General features: G+C 33.7%; 3 protein-coding genes across 4 annotated transcripts; 2 read left to right on the top strand and 1 right to left on the bottom strand.

Moving 5' to 3' along the window:
- The first annotated feature begins 1,128 nt into the window (after positions 1-1,128).
- LOC114735609 (uncharacterized) lies at positions 1,129-2,529 on the top strand. Its single transcript, XM_028923305.1, has 3 exons — positions 1,129-1,460; positions 1,583-1,688; positions 2,119-2,529. Exons 1-3 carry the CDS (start codon positions 1,306-1,308, stop codon positions 2,359-2,361), a joined length of 504 nt encoding a protein of 167 aa, XP_028779138.1. The 5' UTR covers positions 1,129-1,305; the 3' UTR covers positions 2,362-2,529.
- A 4,893-nt stretch (positions 2,530-7,422) lies between these two features.
- On the top strand, positions 7,423-10,755 carry LOC114735608 (peptide deformylase 1A, chloroplastic-like). The gene is made up of 4 exons (XM_028923304.1): positions 7,423-7,861; positions 8,527-8,616; positions 8,721-8,788; positions 10,225-10,755. The coding sequence occupies exons 1-4, from the start codon at positions 7,451-7,453 to the stop codon at positions 10,463-10,465; spliced, it is 810 nt and encodes a 269-aa protein (XP_028779137.1). The 5' UTR covers positions 7,423-7,450; the 3' UTR covers positions 10,466-10,755.
- Positions 10,756-11,095: 340 nt separating this feature from the next.
- Positions 11,096-14,498, bottom strand: LOC114735607 (probable polygalacturonase At1g80170). 2 transcript variants are annotated; one of them, XM_028923302.1, is made up of 9 exons: positions 14,201-14,498; positions 13,400-13,531; positions 13,141-13,311; positions 13,015-13,035; positions 12,733-12,940; positions 12,278-12,359; positions 12,078-12,186; positions 11,870-11,986; positions 11,096-11,614 (listed from the first exon to the last, which is right to left on the bottom strand). In XM_028923302.1, exons 1-9 carry the CDS (start codon positions 14,414-14,416, stop codon positions 11,309-11,311), a joined length of 1,362 nt encoding a protein of 453 aa, XP_028779135.1. In that variant the 5' UTR covers positions 14,417-14,498; the 3' UTR covers positions 11,096-11,308. The 2 variants fall into 2 exon arrangements, with proteins under 2 accessions (XP_028779135.1, XP_028779136.1); XM_028923303.1 differs by lacking the exon at positions 13,015-13,035.
- Positions 14,499-17,357: the final 2,859 nt, after the last annotated feature.

Raw genomic sequence — 17,357 nt, 5'->3', positions numbered from 1 at the left:
CCTTCTTTCTTTTAAATTTGTCAGGTTTTAAAGAAATGAATGTACGGGCAGATCAGTTGGCACTTTTGACTTTTATTTTTTTTTTGGCCATGGACATCTTTGACGTTACCATCTATAGTGATCCATTTTCATGTAACATATAGTAATTTCGGTACTTAATATATAAGCGTTATTTTTATATTTAATTTGATTATAAATATAAAATTTTAATCTATCTTATTTTAGTATTTATTTTTTTTAAAGTATAATCGTATAGTTGTAACATATTAAGAAATTACTATCAATGAGTAATTCAAATACTCATTAATAAAAGTGTTTTAAACAAAAAAAATCTATTTATCATAAATAATTAACTTCTATAATTATTCTTAAATTAATCACTACATCTTATATTAAAAGATGGAAGTAGTATGATTTAGGGCTCATTTGATTGACCCCCAAGATATCTATAGTTTCACACAACAAATTGTAATGAAAATACAATGCAACGGTAATCACATATATAAGTGCGTACACACTTAAACGTGTTAACGCCAAATTCAGATTTAGAATTTCGTTTAAACATGACGGGGGCCTCATCTAGACAACTTGCAGTTGATGCGTCAGCTTAGGCATAACTTCAACTTGTGTGTTTTTGGCACATTTTTTCGGTGCCCTTTGCATAACTTTTTTTTTTTTTTTTTTGGCGAACAACTTTAATAAATATTTGGTATTAAAAAATGGAAATATCGGTTCACTTTGTTTGGGGGTGGGTGGTTGGCGCGGGGTTCAAAAATGAGACATCGGGTCTCAGTCTGACAAATCAAGCTCCCAGCTTCACTCTCAGCCTCACAAGTAGTTTTCAATTTCCCTCCAAAAAAAAAATCTTTCATAAAATGAAAAGAAACATTTAAAAAGAAAAATCTAAGCTGACGTGTCTATTCCCGGCCAATGCACTATCCGACAACCAAGTTCCTCTTCCTCCTCAGCAACGTGTAAATGACGTGTCAGAGAAATCCAATCTCCCACGTTTGGAAAATTTCATGACACGTGGCAACTTTTACGGCGTCTTCCTTCCTCCTTATTTTCCTACCTCGCTTTCTATAAATAAGGCGTCACACATTTCGCTTCTCTCACTCGTCGTCCGATTCTTCTGCTTCTTCTTCTAATTCAAATTCTCTTGCTTCCATAATTTCCCCTCTGGTAGATTTCTCTCTTCCTCGGTTTTCTTTTTCCCACGCGTTAACATTTTCTCGGTTCATTTTCAAGGGAGAGATAGAATCCATTTCTTTTCGATCTTGTTAATTAATTTTCTCGTGAAAGAAAATGAAGGAAAGCGCAGGAAACCCTTTGCATCTTAAGTCCGTTAACCACATCTCCCTCATCTGCAGATCAGTGGAAGAATCCATAAACTTCTACCAGAACGTTCTTGGCTTCTTCCCTATCAGGAGGCCCGGCTCTTTCGATTTCGATGGCGCCTGGTAATTTCTACGTACCCTTTCCCTCCTTCAAAAAAAGAAAGAATAAATAACTCAAGAAACGTAGCAGGATTGTTTTTAATAGTTTCCTTACGTTTTTCTGTTTGATGATGAACTTTGTGAAGGCTATTTGGGTACGGGATCGGAATTCATTTGCTGCAAGCAGAAGACCCGGAGAACCTTCCCAAAAAGACAGAAATTAATCCAAAGGATAATCACATCTCCTTCCAGGTGAGATCATATTATGCTCAAAAACGTGGTTTTGGGTTCTAAACATTACTTTTGTCCTTTTTTGGAACAAAACTCTTCTTATATACTACAAATGTGTATTGATCTCTCTAAATTATTCTTTGATACGAACTTCTTATAATTAATAGTGATATTTTGAAAAAAAAAATGAGATAAAACAGATGAAGTTTTATATTTAGAATCAAATTTAACTCCCCACTAATTTTATACTATTTCCAGTCCCAATCATAAGACCGTGTTTGTAAACCATAAACGGGGTTTTATAATTGAGACCAAAGGTAATATTAAGGACTAAAGGTAATATTTATCTCATATAATGTAAAATCACGTGAAATAAGTTAAATCAAACACCCATTGGCTCTCAGTTGTCAAACGGTTTTACTGATGGATGATGGTGATTTGTGTTTTGAAGTGTGAGAGCATGGGAGGAGTGGAGAAGAAGCTTAGGGAGATGGAGATGGCGTACGTGAGGTCCATGGTAGAGGAAGGTGGGGTTCAAGTGGATCAGCTGTTTTTCCACGACCCAGATGGGTTCATGATCGAGATATGTAACTGCGATAGTCTTCCCGTGGTCCCATTGGCCGGTGAGGTTGCCAGATCATGCTCTCATCTCAACCTCCAGATGATGCAGATTCAACAAGTGGTCCATCCTTAATTAAGGACACGCCCGTATCAAATTTGAATCCCTCTCAGATATACATCAACAAGACTATTCCACTTGATTTATTAGGGTTTATCTTTGTCCTTCTTCTTTTTCTCGTAATTAATACTTGTTTGGAAGGATATTCAAATCAATGAAATAATTCCATCATCGCCCCAGGAAGAGGAACCTAGTACCTTCTTGTTCTTTATCCTTTAATGTGGTTTTGTTTATTATAGTTGATTAGGTTGGTTTAAGTTGTAAATAATTGCATGGTTATCCCAAACTATTACGTAATTATGAAATGATCAATGATAAATTAGTAGTATTATTGTTTTGTACCATTTGGTTGATGTGGCTTCGTATTGTCCTTGATCAAAGTCCACCACTTGCAGCTTTCATTATATGGTGGTGGGGTCCTTCAGGGTACGTCGCCATCGTTGTACGAGTAAGTTCTCATCAACATTTCAAGGATCAAAACCCATAGATCAATAACCTGATTTTTGCTTACCATAATCTGTTCATATAAACCGCAGTACAAATTCTTTTCACATACTTATTTTATAAATTGTAAAATCATGATTGAAAAGTCAGTTCAGGACCTTAAAGCATGAGAAGCAATGAGTTGATGAACATCGATAGACCGAGATTGAACCAAAATCGTTATAATTAAAATAATATAACTTAATTAAAAAGACATTAATTAATAATTAAGTGAACCAACACTCGTGTATAAATAATACATAATTCAATAAAATAGAATTACTAAAGTAAAAGATATTGATGAATTGTTTCTTCCTTTAAAAAAGTCAAAATGGCATTGCTTCAAACTTGGTAAAAAAGAAAAAAAGTAAAATTCAAACTCACTACTTTAAATGTCCGACTTAGATTAGGTTTTAGTACTATATTGTTTCAGCCTTTTAAATATTTATGCAATTTTTACGCTATATGCTTTTTAATCACTAATGCCGTCATAACTAAGGGTGTGTTTGGATGAAACCAAATCATGGTTTGAAAAAGTGATTCTGGAGAATAGATTCTGGGAAGAATAGATTCTGGGAAGAATAAATGTTATGAAAAAGTGATTTTGAGAAGTGAGAGTGTTTGGATAGTTGTTATCAGAAGCACTTTTTATATATACAAATTACTAAAAAAAAGACATAAGTTAATATGATAATTACAGAAAAAATAGATTTTATGATATATTTTAATTTGAAGGAATAAAATTGTTAATAGTATATTTTTTATTAACATAATTAATAATACATAAGATAATATAATTAATAAATAATTAATATGTATATATATTTTTAAAATATAAGATTAAATATGTTTATAAAAAAATATGTTTATAAAAAAAATAACAAGATTCATATCCTATAAACTCTCACACTCTCCCTTTTTTCTCCAAAAGCAAAAAATTTCTGCTTTTTCCAAAACCATAGTTTTGGAGCTAAAACCATAGTTTTGGTCCAAAACCACGGTTTGCCCAAAACCAGTGGGTGTTTGGGTGACTTATCACCCAAACCATGGTTTGGGGTGTCACCCAAACGGAGCCTAAATCTTAACTTGCATGTCTCCATTTGTTGCTCTCTCTCTCTCACACCAAGAACACAATATGTTGGGTGGCGTTGTAGATAATATATATGGAGGAGAATCCAGGATCAATTGCTTTGAATGAGGCAGATTCCAGTTATTAATTGTGACTGGCAAAAAAAAAACAGCATAGTTGCTTTAATTTAATTAATTCAAATGCAATACTTTAATTTATTTTGTTTTTGAGTTTATATTTTTTTTTTCTAAACTATGTATCTTTATTATTCCACATCTTAAACGGATATTTCTAGGCAGTATAAATTATTAAAAAGATATTTTTTTTAAGGAAACAGCATATATTTGTTCACAAAGAATTAAGTTATTAATTGATTTTATTAATCTCCATAAATTAAGTATTTAATTTTTATATTTAGAATGGGAGGCAATATATGGGTGGTTTGGTGAGTAGGAAAGGACAATTATGATGACGGCCAAAGGGGGGCAGAGACAATGACCCTTTTTCTTTTGCCACACTAAAGTTTAGCCGCATATATACATGTATACAAACAACGTGTCCATTTTGTTTTTTTCAAGTCTGAATATGTCACTATATTAAGCGAATAGTAAGTATCATGTCATTTGCGTCTTAAGACAAGTCATTTACTTCTTTCTCCCTACCCCATTAGTGCTTAATTAATCTTGATAATTAGTATGAGAGAGGGGATGCCGCAGATAGCCTGAAAAGCTAATTATAATTATTAAGGTCGAACCCTGCTACTAATTATAATTATTTATGCGTGAGGTTTTGAATTTGCCTTCTTTGTAGGCATCATATTACCTTCGGTCTTTAATATAAAAGTTAAATATAACTAATTTGATGTTATTAAAAAAATTAGTTAAGTTAGTTATTTGTAATAAACGGATGTTATCTTTTCTACAATACCTATATTAATCATATGCGTTAGAATTATCAGTTGATGAAAACTTCTTAACATGTGTAATTACCATAGAGATTATTTGAAAGCAAAATACATAAATATTTGAAACAAAGTGTATTAAAGTTTTATATTTAATATCATATTAAATTTTTAACCAGCGCTTATATTGAGAACTAGAATTGTGAGATCGTTAAATGAAGGATAGCAAGAAAAAAAGGATTTATATAGAGGGATATGAGTTACGAGCAGAACGTGCCTATGAGTTATGCTATGGAGAAAAACAAATTAAACTGCTCCTTGTCCTTAAAATAATTTAGTTAGTTATTTGTAAAAAATATACGTTGGTATTCAAAATTATCTTTTTAATTAATCAATAGAATTGAAAAATATTCCAATAAAAACCCATTAATAAGTGCAACTAATTGGAATAATTTGAAGAACAAATTATAAATTTGAAAGAGGTTGGAATATTATATTTAGAATCCAAATAAACTCCTCAGTTATCTCATACATTTAGAGCTCATATCGTCTTCGTCTCTTACCAAATTCAAATCCAAGTATGCAACAAAAGCTAGAGGCCTCTAGCAAGCATCTGCTCATAATTCTCAATGGACTGAAGTCTCTGGATCATGAGTTGTTTCCTAAAATTGTTGATGAAAGCTTCAGCACTCGCATTTATGTCTTCCGTCGTCGTCCTCTCCAGCGTCTGCTTCTTCCCCTCTTCTTTTTCCCGCGACGATCCCGCCGCCGCTTCTTCCTCCTTCATTGATCTCTTCTCCTTCAAATCCACAGCCTTGTAGTTCTTGTTCTTCATCTCTTCTTCGCAGCCTTTTCTCATTATTGGTCTCCTCTTGAAACGTCAAGTAGCCTTATGTATATAAATGCTTGATGATGACTGAAACAAGATAATATGGTTGACAGATATATATATATATATATATATATATAAAACAAGACAAGAGGGAACAAGTGGAACATGGCCTTCATTAAGTAGCTTCATTAATTTGTGTTTTGTGTGTAAAGATGGTGACAATTAAGTGACAGCTATGACAAGCTGTAAAAGGATCCTATTGAGCTTCCAAAATTAGCGCCAAATATCACATATGATTATTTTAATAAAAAAGCTATTTATATATATAATAAAAAAGTCCCATATATTCAATTAAATATATATGCATGAATAAAATAATGGTCCATCACATCCTGCCGACTTTATTTGGGGTGTGAAAGTTACATAACAAATTAAAAGTCAACAAATAGAAGCATATGGGGTGCAATTATTTGAGCATTATGGAAGCCCATCTTGCGGCTTAAGAGTTGCATAATGTATATGTAAATAAATAAGGTACATTGCATGCACCAATATGAACATAAATGCGGATATATGCGTTATATATGCATGCCCATCCTTGGAATTATGCAACCTTTAACACGTACGGTTTCCCACCCCCTTCTACCATTATTTGGCATAAATTTGCCACTCAATTAGGAAATAAGGGCTTGTTTGATTTTATTATCTATTTTCATGTTTCTAAAGTAATTCTGTAAAGTAATTTTTCAGAATAAGTTTTGAAAATAAAAAAATTTAAAAGTTTTGTTTGAACTATTATTTTGAAAAGCATATCTAAAATGAAGTGAAGGGTGAGAAAATAGTTTGTTTTCTGAGCATAATGGTCATTAATGAAAATAGTCGAAATACAATGGTCTTTGCTTATTCTCTTCCTTTTTCTTTTTTTTTTGGTTCTTCAGAACAAATTTTAACTTTTTTTGGTTTTTAGAATGCATAACTAAAAAGACATTTAAAAAAAAAAGTTTCAGTATTTTGTTTTGTAAAATTTATAAATCTTTAATTTTCCTGTAAACTACTATTGATTATGCGTATTAAAGAAAGTTTTCATTAGTGAGGGTAGTTTCTAATGTAGATTATTAAAATGAGTATATTTTAGGAAAACAAACACATATTTATTACACATAAAGTAACTAAATTATTATTTTTTAATATCTATACATTACTTACTTATCTGCATTTAGAATTGTAGGGAGTGTCATATTGCAATAATCATATATGACTAATTAAAGTGAATCCCATGTATTTGCGTATAAATTTTGAAATGGCTACTAAAGCTTGGCCTCATGCATTTACATGAAGTTCAAAGTGAATCATACTTTTTTGTCACTTATGAAAATGTAACTTTTCTACTATTTTCTTTAGATAGATTAATGAAGATGTAAACTTTTAATCAGTCTCTTCTTTCAAAAAATAGAGTTTAAACTGAAGCATAAGGAGAAACATGCACAAATTTGTCAAGACACACACACACACACACACACACACACAGAGAATGCAGATAGGATTTTCTTTTTGGGTCTGTAGCCACATCGTTCTGACTGTTTGTGAGTGACTTGGATTTTTGAAGCCCAGGCATAGCTATAGGCTATATAGACCAACAACGAACTCATGTCATGAATTGTCCTTTCACCAACAAAAAAAAAAAAAAGAAAAGGGAAGAGGCCCCTTCACTGTTAAGCCCAAACAAAGAAAAGGTAAGACCTTCACCCTCCAAGCACCACACCATTGTCGTTGATTAAAAAAACAGCACAATTTGCAGAGCTCACGTCCCAGAAAGCCCATGGAGGCGCTTCACCGTCTATCATTTCGTTTCCTCTCCGTACCCCTAGCTGAAAGGTGCCTCCTAACTGCTTCAACAACCCCGACATTGTCCCCTGCCCGAGTATCACTATTCAAAGCTGGAAATTCACTGTTCTATGGGAACCCCACTACCTCGAAGTCTTTCAACTCGGCATCTCCTAGGAGGGTGGCCAAAGCAGGATGGTTTGTGGGTCTTGGAGCTGATAAAAAATTAAGCTTGCCTGACATTGTCAAAGCCGGTGACCCAGTTCTCCATGAACCTGCCCAAGAAGTTAATCCTGATGAAATAAGCTCCGAGAGGATCCAGAAGATCATCGATGATATGATAAAGGTCATGAGAAAGGCTCCTGGGGTTGGCCTAGCGGCTCCGCAGATTGGAATTCCCTTGAGGGTCAGTTAAAATTTTGATGATTTAGATACACAAGGTTCCCCAAATTCTTCAATTTTCTTGACTTTGTTCTTCTCGGTGCAATCTGAATTCTCAGCTCATTTGCCCTGTGTGGGTCACTGTAACTGTTTCATGGGGAAGAAAGCAACCGTGACAACACGAGGAAGAAAACAACCATGACAATAAATTGTGCTTAAAATATGATTCTTTGGTCGTGTACTTACTCTTTGAGCACAGGTGCTCTGTCATGATGTTTCCATTAATAGTCGACGGTCTAGGTGGTTCTCCTTGGTTGCCTTTTCATCTTATGTCTCTTGATTAGCGACTTAAGCGAACTTCTTAATGGTTGTTTGTTGAATTTTGTAAATTGAAATCACCGTCTTTGGGTCTAAAATACCATATGAATATGGGACATACAGAAATACCTGGAGGCGCCAGGCGGGCGGACAAAAGGCTGCTTAACTTGCTTCTTAATGCGAAGTACAATATTCATTATGTAAACATGACTTCTAAGTAGTGGAGGAGTCCATTGGTGACTAATTTTATTGCTTAACAATATATTGAAGATCTAAAGTATCGTGATTTATAGTAATAGCATACTGTTCTGAGTACTACCGAGGAATGTGCTGAAATAATAATAAGTATGTATTGCCTTTTTGTTTATGCAGATAATTGTTTTGGAAGATACAACAGAGTATATTAGTTATGCTCCCAAGGAAGAGATAAAAGCTCAAGATAGGCGACCCTTTGATCTTTTGGTATGTCCATCCCACAGAAGAGAAAAGCTTGCAATAAATTCTGTAGTTTTTTTCCTGAAGGTATGTTATCTTGAAATACAAATTCATTAGTTCTGTTGAGGCAGGTTATCCTAAATCCAAAGCTGGAGAAGAGAAGCAACAGGACGGCCCTATTTTTTGAAGGTTGCTTGAGGTAATATTCTCATTATTTGGAAAGGACTTATTTTAGATTTTTTTTCCCCTGCCATCATAGTTGCTTTGCACACTACCAATTGATTCTTTTTTGCACATGGTACAATTCAGTAACTGTGACCAAGTCAGGCTAGAAATATAAGACCATGCACACCTTTTATAACTCTTCAATATGAGTTCTTGAGCATCCTGCATAAATGTACGATACTTGAACATTTAAATGAACTGTCAAGAATGTGGATGTGGTGTTCTTTCATAAGTAATGGCGGTCCTTCATTTAAGCATTTGGTTTATAGTTGATGTGGTTGAAAATAATAATTGTTCTTAATGGTTAAGAGGAAGGTTGTCAAACCCTAGAGCTGCTGAGATTTTTTTTTTTTTTTTTTGGTTTTATTCTCGGGTGGGGGATGGCTCTGATGGTTTAGGGGTATATCTAATGGATTTTATATATATGCCCATGACATATTGTAATTTCAATGCCTCTTGAAGTGGAAAAAAGAAAACTAGTTAAAAGAAAGAGTAGAGAGTAACAGACAGCAGTATGTCTGGTGAACCAAAGAAGAATCTTTTAGGCTTAAGGAGCAATTGATCAAATTGAGGGCTTCTTGTTGAGAGAGCAGTCTATTATTCTTCAGATGTGGGGTGGGATGTGGCAAAGAGAATATTGGTAGAAATTTTCCCCCAAAAAAAAACAAGAAGAAAGAAATAAAAAAGAAAAATCCAATTTCATAAAAATTTTACAATAGTAAGTTTGGTTTTTAAATTTGTTTGTGGCCCTAATTTGGTTGCAATTTGATGCATTTCCTGGTCTAAACCCTTGAAATTTTGAGTGTATTGTTAAGTAGCTAATTTAACACCGGTTCAAGGAAATATCAAATCCTGATTTATTCCTTAATCTCTAATTATCGAACAATCTCAGTATTTTTGTACAAATCCACCGTAGTATTATTAATTATATGTAAACAAGTTAAAGATGACTATTCGCATATGCTCTGACGATGTCAAGATGTTGGGATCTTAAGAACGTTCTAATCACTAAATACAATATCATCTATACTCAAGTTTGGTGTAAATGTATTTTGTGTCCAACATCCAAATGCTTTGTAGCGAAGTACTGAGCAAATGTTTAAGCATTTGATTTCTGATTTATCAATTTGAAGAGTAAACATGGCTGCAATTAATTATAGGGGATTCGCAATTGCAACATGGTGGGATTAGATACTGTCTATTGGGTTATCTTCTCAAGTTCAATTCAGTCGCAATATGATAGAGGTAAAAAAGAATTGACCGCATTCTTGATGTGGGTCACAGTTTCTCAATATAATAATTCTAGCCTGTATAGTGCTTTGGGTTTGATGTGGCAATGAGGTGTGTAACAACATGTATTCATTGTTATCCATAGTTATTAACATCTTCCTCCTTATTGATATTCTGCAGTGTAGATGGATTTAGAGCAGCGGTGGAGCGATACCTTGATGTTGAGGTCACAGGTCTGGATCGTAATGGAAAACTCATCAAAATAAATGCTTCCGGCTGGCAGGCTCGAATATTACAGCATGAGTGTGATCATCTTGATGGAACCCTCTATGTTGATAAAATGGTTCCTAAGACTTTTAGAACGGTAGAAAACTTGGACTTGCCTCTGGCCCAGGGCTGCCCAAAACTAGGTCCTCGCTGATCCCGGGTTTTGATGCTGCCTTCCACTTTTTGCTAGAGCATCAAAACTGGTTTCTTATGAATGTTAGTGAGGATTCGTGAGTCCAAATTGAAGTATATCATCTATATGATTGAATGCTGTCTCAATTTGAGCATGGGGAAAGCCCTGTAAGTTTTGTTGTATTATGTTCTCGTAACTTCCATATGATTGAGTGCTGCTGTCTCAATTTGAGCATGGGGAGAGCCCCTTAAGTTTTGTTGTATTATGTTCTCATAACATTTTTTTAAATAATATCTACCTTTTCAGTTTAATTCCCTTCAGGTAAGGTTCAATGTTAAGGCTTATTTGGAATTACAATTCAGAGTCTTCAGAGGCACTTAAAATGGCTGAGCAATGTTAATTTTATATGCTATTTTGGAGATTCCAAGTTCCAGTCCTATTGCTAACAAGAATAGGTTGTCCTCTCTGCGTGGCCGCTAGTAAAGCAACACGTGCAGATGATTTTACGATGATCTACGAACTCTAATCAGCAGATTCTCTATTGGACATATCTTCTTCGTACAGTACTTTCAATAAACTTGGATGCTTCAGCTGACGTGTAAATTTGGACTCTCATAGGCCAATCATCAATAGAATTGTAAGAATATCAGACACGGTTTGAATTTAAAAAAAAAAAAAATTTACCTTTACCATAATTACATATTTATTGTTGATTTGTAATGAGCTAAGTTTACTTGGTATGCCTGAGAATTCTTCGACCACTCAAGAGGAAGAATTAAACTGCACCTCCCCAATCACCTGGAATTTGTTACTGGTAAACTGGTTACAGAAAAGGCATCCATATACTATATAATCATATTTTCTTTACAGAGTGGGTTTGCTCAGGTATATGGAATAAGAGTCCAATTCTTCCAAGATTTTCTGCGCACTGAGAAAATTACCGGTCTCTGGAAAACAATGAGGAGGGTAAACCCGACCATTTGTATAACCATGAGCTTGCCAGCAGTATGATCTTATGTTTCCTCCAAAGCCTAGTGTGAGATAAATATCTTCCAGGTATAACCTTTCACAAGGAGAGTCATCACTGCAAGCAAATTTTATAGCTTCCTCTGTTGCTGAAGTTCCTCTGATACCAATGAAGGATATATTCTCCACCTTGACAGCTGAGGTCTGTATTTCGTTAAAATAATGGATGTTAACATATGATTTGATACAAAACTTCACGTTCCAAAGCAGTATCAAAGGAAAATTATGAACATTTATTTATCTGAATCTTGAAGAGAAATGAAGGGCAATCTTTCTTGGAGGCTGAAAATAAGTGTGTACTATGAGCTGGGATCGGCCAACAGAAAAATTAATTAGTAATGTGACAAAACACTGTGGCAGGCTAACGCCTGAAAATGTTACCAGGGAAAATTTTTATACCTGGTTCCGACAAGGATGGGGGGAATCGCAGTAAAACTGGTCTATTATAATTGGGTTTGACACATTCTCCATCACAATATTCTTGAAAGTGATCTTGGAAGCAAAACCATCACCACCCTAGCGAAGAAATCACACAAGTTGATTAGCATGTGCATCTCTGCATGACAGAAGAAATGGAAAGTGCTTCAATCTTGTAAAGAAGTCTTACCTGCCATGTTTTGATCCTCACTCCATTATCAGTTTGATAAAGATAAGATTCACTAACCATTACGTTTTCTACCTTCTCCCATGATCCATTTTTTCCTAAGCTCCCAATGCTGAAGATCAGGTTTTGGTATTACTTAACATGTTCTTGCTTCTTAATGTCTAAAAGCATAGTCAATTGAGGGGGGGGAAAAAGACTTTCACCTGATGCCATGGCCTGGACCACAAGAAATGTTTCTGATCTTTATCTGTGACGAGTTTCTTACTATCGAGATACAATCGTCTCCTGACATTAACCATGATGATGATGATATATAATTTTCCCCGATTTCATTACTGGTTACGGATAAACATGGTGTTATTTGGTTATTTATTGTTCATTTTGCATTTGTGTGATTATTTTCTTGCCGCTCTTTCATCTCTCGGACAGAAACATGGAAGAACAGTTAACTGCTTAAATTTGAAACAGATGGTTTAGAAGTTAGAAAAAGCTATGCATCAAATACTGAAAAAGTATGCAGAAGTTGACAAGCATGTCATATTCAACCAGTTATTTAAGCAGCAAAGACTTCTCAGGAAAATACCAGCTCACGAGGATGAAGAACAATATTTATGTGATATAAAGCTAATGTCGAACTTTTCTAAAGATTATAGCACACCTGTTCTAATTAAGCTGTCCTTGACCTCTATACCCTTTGTTCTACTAATGTGGATTCCATCAGTGTTAGGGCTGGAAGCCGGAGCCAAAACAGCAAGCTTTGATGCAACAACTCTCATACAGTTATTAAATGCCATGTGCATTTGTTGGCTATTTAGGATCGTAAGTTCTCCAACCTTCAGATTCTTGCATTTATAAAAAGTGATTGCCTGCAGTGTAAATATAGATTTATATTCATCTGATGAACAGATTATCAAATGGAAAGCGTTGGGGCAGCACTCACCGTTGGAGCAGGTCGACATGGCTGCCAAAGGAAATTTGGAGTCACTTAAAAGCTCTATACTCACAACATTCGAATTTTGTTTTGAAAAAAAGGGACATGAATCTTAAAATAGGAAGGTAGACGTACATTTGATGGCTTGGTCTTGCAAGATCTGTCCCACCATTTCTGTCCCATTCCATTGATTTTTCCTTTACCTTCTAGAGTGAGATATTTCAAGCCGTGGAAGTAAAGCCATTTTCGCGGATTTAAACCATCCCAGACTTCAGGATCTTTTGGGGCAGATATTGTACCTAAGATCTTTCCAATATTCAACAAAGGTCATTGAAAGATAGAGTTCCTGGAATTGAACTTGAATGTCTAAATAGATGTAATTTTCTATGCATACTTTTAAAGTGATCTTAGATCTGCAAGGCCCTCCCATATCAATTGGATAAATCAGAAACTCCTTTTCAGGTGGGAACAGGATAGTTATTCGTCCAGACATGGCACAAGCAGTTTTCCAGACTTCTTCCACTGCCTGATAAAAGAAAAGGGGAACAAAAGATGTTAAGAAATGGTTTAATAATATGATGATGCCTGAACGCCGAGTTAGCAAATGCAAAATTTTACCTCATTTTATCAGATGAGTTTTCTTAGATTTCTCACTTATTGCCAACAGGTAAGAAAATTCAACAGCAGGAAAATCAGTTAGCTATCTCTTGAAAACCTCTTAGGTAGATTCGTCAACAAAATATAACTGTGGTTCACACCACGTGAAGAGAGACCTCAAAACAAGCAAAAATCACCTTTTGCCATGCTTATATATCCCTTCATAATTGATTATGCTTATTCTTTTTAGAACAAGTTTTCCCAAGAATCTCTCATACTTTCTTTGGGTAAAACTTGCAGTTAAGTATTTAAGCAAATTGATATGCAATCCCACATATTCATGTAGCAATAGTAGATTCTCAGAAAACCTTACTTTAGCAGTAGATTCTCCAAGAAACCTTACTTGGTTACAGGATTTACGGCTAAAGAATACATTCTGTTAACTCATGGGTACTAATGTTGTCGCCCCCAAAGTATGAAACCTCAAAAGTTGAGGCCCTCGTAAGCAAAAAATGAAAAACCTTATTTAAAGAAAGGGCACTGTTTCAGAAGCGAATAGCAAAATATAGAAAGGTAAAGTTAACGAAACTAATATTACCTTGGTGTCATTATGGTGGCCATCCCCTTCTGCCCCATACTGAGCTACAGAGAGGACCCGTTTAAGACTGCAGCGGGCAGAGACCGACCCGGAACGTGGAAGCTGTATTACAGTATCTGATCCTTGTATGTGGTTTGGGTGCAGAGAAAGAAGAAGCAAATGGAAGGAGATAATTATAAATGGAGAAGAAAATGAAACAGATCCCAGGTTCTTCATTTTCTGTCAGATCATGTCGGCCGACGGTGAAGGGATCAGCGGGAGAGGGAGACAAAGTCTTGGATTAATCCTTACAAGCTCAACAGCCAACTTCAGGGTCTGGGAGCAGCTAACGGCATTCCAGTCCTATAAATAATTAACGACTCTTTTTTTTTTAAAAAAAACTTTTCCCAAAACAAAAAAAACCAAAAAAGTTCTCATCCGTGGTAGCCAGAAGATGTTGCCCGTGCGTGCACGCACGGGATGAATAAAAATATGTTAAAAAATCTGCATTTATAAAATAATGAAAAATATTTAAAATTTAAGAAAAACTGAAGATAAATCACTCGTTGAAAAATCAATTAGCAAATGGCCCGAGGATAATAAATTAGAAGAAGGAAGATAAGTTGTACACAAAGAAAATTAAGTTATATAGAAAGAAAATGATTTACACAAAATGTTACTTAAATTTGAAGAACTAATTTACACAAAATTAAGTTATAAGAGAAGTTCGGCTGTACAAAATGAAAATATCTCATAAAAGATTATTGCCTACCCGGAAAAAAAAAAAAAAAAGGATCATGCACAAGAAAAGTTATGTTACACAAAAACCATTTTGTCAATTAATTTCTCAACAAGGATTTATTTCCAATTTAATTTGACATGAATAGAAAGCGCTTTTGTTTCTTAAAAGAAAACAATTAAGGATATGATTAACACTTGTATAAAAAGCAAACTTGCTTAAAAAAGACGTTACCCTTTGTCCCTAGTGTTTTGAAAGGAATTAGTCTCTATTTCAATAGAGAACACTCCTTATCCCAATTATTAAAAAGAAAAGATTGGCCAATGAATCATAATCTAAAGATTCACAAATTTTATAACTTGTTAGAGTTTTTACATATTATACATGAACAGAGATATTGATATTGACACTTAAATTTCCTTATATGTACTAATTAAAGAATATAATGAACTAAATTTTTCATCCCCATATAAGCTTCAATGAAAATGAAATTTGTATAACAAGACATCAAATCAGAAACAAAAACAAGAAATGAAAGTGGGGAGGAAGGTAACAACACAGAAAAGAACTTTTGTTTTACTAATTGCGTGAAGTGATTGTTGTCGTCTTTCTTTCTTTAATTTCTCTCCATGTTGTTACATGATGCATGTTTGGTTTATGAATCCTAAACTAGGGCTTCTTCTTCTTCTTCTTTTTTGATCTCACAGAATTAGTCAAAATCATATCTTTCTGATGAAGGAAGAAGCAAAATAACATATGAAGTCACAAAACCAAAACAAGAAGAAAATTAAAGTGACCATTAACAAGGATGTCGTGTTATATGTTTGTTGCTCTAAATTGAGCTTTTTCCGTTTAACATCATTTTCAGACCGTTCCAGCTTTTATTTCCCCTTCTTCTGGTAGGAGACATGGCTGGCAATTATTTAATCATATTTCACAAAATAATCCATCATATTTGCATGACTTTGATCTGGTCTTATAAGTGAAACACCTCACTCCTTCTCAATCTATAACTTAATTGAGATATTTGTTTTGGTCGCAATATAATCCACTTTATACATGCCCAAAAAAGGGTTCTCATATGGGATAGTTTACATTATAAACGATTATTAATTTTTTTATCACTAATTTGTATAAATTAATTATTTAAGTCCACCTTTAGGATCAAAGGAAGTGAAAGGAGGGGAAAAAAAATATTTTGTAGGTAGTTATATTTTTTTTCTCAAATTTTTAACTTGACAAGTATGTTTTTTGTTAAATCTTTTAATTTTACTCTGTTAGCATCATTAGCCAGTGGCTAACAATGCTAATATAGCAAGGTTACAGGACTAACAATGCTCACAGAGAAAAGTCAAAACATGTAATAAAGAGGAAAGATTTAATTACCAAATTAAAAATTAAGAAAAATTATAGGTACATGCAAAATAATTTTTTAAGATAAAACCTCAGATTTATATCATAGTTCAATAACGTGCATTGAATTCTAATATGGTTAAAAAAAAAAACGCGATTCAAATATGTTTTTGGGTGCTTTAAATGTTCATATCCATATTGAAAATTCAAACAGACATGTTGGTATCAATGTTATTTACCATTCAATAATGCTATCTTCTGTCATTTTGTTACTTACAATTAATGAAAATTTATCTATGGAAAAAATTACTCAAACCCCCTGTAGTTCTGTGCTTTTGAATTTTCATTTTTAAAAAATTTATATGGAATATAGATACGAATAATTTAATACATTCATCTTCTATAGTATATACATGGTGCGCAGTAATGACTTGAATTGATGTGCTTATTCTCACCACAATTATTTATAATATATAGGAAATTATATGATTAAATAACCACTGCTTATAATTTAATTAATTATGTGCTTATGTAATCCTGATATTTAAAAAAAATGCTCGACCAAAATGAAATAAGGATGTCACTACATAAAACAAAAGGAAAAGCCAATATGCAACTTTCAAAGAGAGTATAGGTCATACCATTGACCTATATAAGGCCCAAAAAGATAAATTAATTAATATAGGGGCAAATGGAGAAACTTATTTTAATTGTATTTGATTGACTCTATAACATATGGTTAGGAACTATATATATTTATTTGTAAAATATATTCGGATGGTCACATTAAATATCAATGATCATTCACTTTTGGCTCAAGGTTCAAGCTTAATGGTGTGTTTGGATATGACAATAATATTTTGAAGTGAAAGTTCTTAACCAGGATGAATATGACTATCGAATAAAGGATTCATCAAATATCTTAAATTCTTCCTAACACAGCTGTGCAAGGTGTGTATGTGCCCCTCCCATTTATAATATAAAACTCAATTAATTAATTTGATTAAATTTAAAAAATTAGATAAATTAGTTAATTATATAAAAAAATATAATTTTTTTAAAATATTATGATCATCTTTCTCAATA

The sequence above is a fragment of the Neltuma alba genome, unplaced genomic scaffold (assembly GCF_004799145.2).
Source record: "Neltuma alba isolate B1F8T4 unplaced genomic scaffold, ASM479914v2 tig00013241_pilon, whole genome shotgun sequence".
In the NCBI taxonomy this organism is placed as follows: Eukaryota; Viridiplantae; Streptophyta; class Magnoliopsida; order Fabales; family Fabaceae; genus Neltuma; species Neltuma alba.
Note: the sequence above shows the minus strand (reverse complement) of the source record. Positions and strands in the feature narration are given on the sequence as shown.

Excerpts from the sequence above, each read along its gene's own strand:
- LOC114735609 (XM_028923305.1), top strand. The coding sequence starts at position 1,306 with ATGAAGGAAAGCGCAGGAAACCCTTTGCATCTTAAGTCCGTTAACCAC. Across the intron at positions 1,461-1,582 it reads TTCGATTTCGATGGCGCCTG|GCTATTTGGGTACGGGATCG; the intron begins GTAATTTCTACG and ends AACTTTGTGAAG. Across the intron at positions 1,689-2,118 it reads ATAATCACATCTCCTTCCAG|TGTGAGAGCATGGGAGGAGT; the intron begins GTGAGATCATAT and ends TGTGTTTTGAAG.
- LOC114735608 (XM_028923304.1), top strand. The coding sequence starts at position 7,451 with ATGGAGGCGCTTCACCGTCTATCATTTCGTTTCCTCTCCGTACCCCTA. Across the intron at positions 7,862-8,526 it reads AGATTGGAATTCCCTTGAGG|ATAATTGTTTTGGAAGATAC; the intron begins GTCAGTTAAAAT and ends TTGTTTATGCAG. Across the intron at positions 8,789-10,224 it reads TTTTTTGAAGGTTGCTTGAG|TGTAGATGGATTTAGAGCAG; the intron begins GTAATATTCTCA and ends GATATTCTGCAG.
- LOC114735607 (XM_028923302.1), bottom strand. The coding sequence starts at position 14,416 with ATGAAGAACCTGGGATCTGTTTCATTTTCTTCTCCATTTATAATTATC. Across the intron at positions 12,941-13,014 it reads CATGTCGACCTGCTCCAACG|GCAATCACTTTTTATAAATG; the intron begins GTGAGTGCTGCC and ends TTTACACTGCAG. Across the intron at positions 12,360-12,732 it reads GGACAGCTTAATTAGAACAG|GAGACGATTGTATCTCGATA; the intron begins GTGTGCTATAAT and ends GGTTAATGTCAG.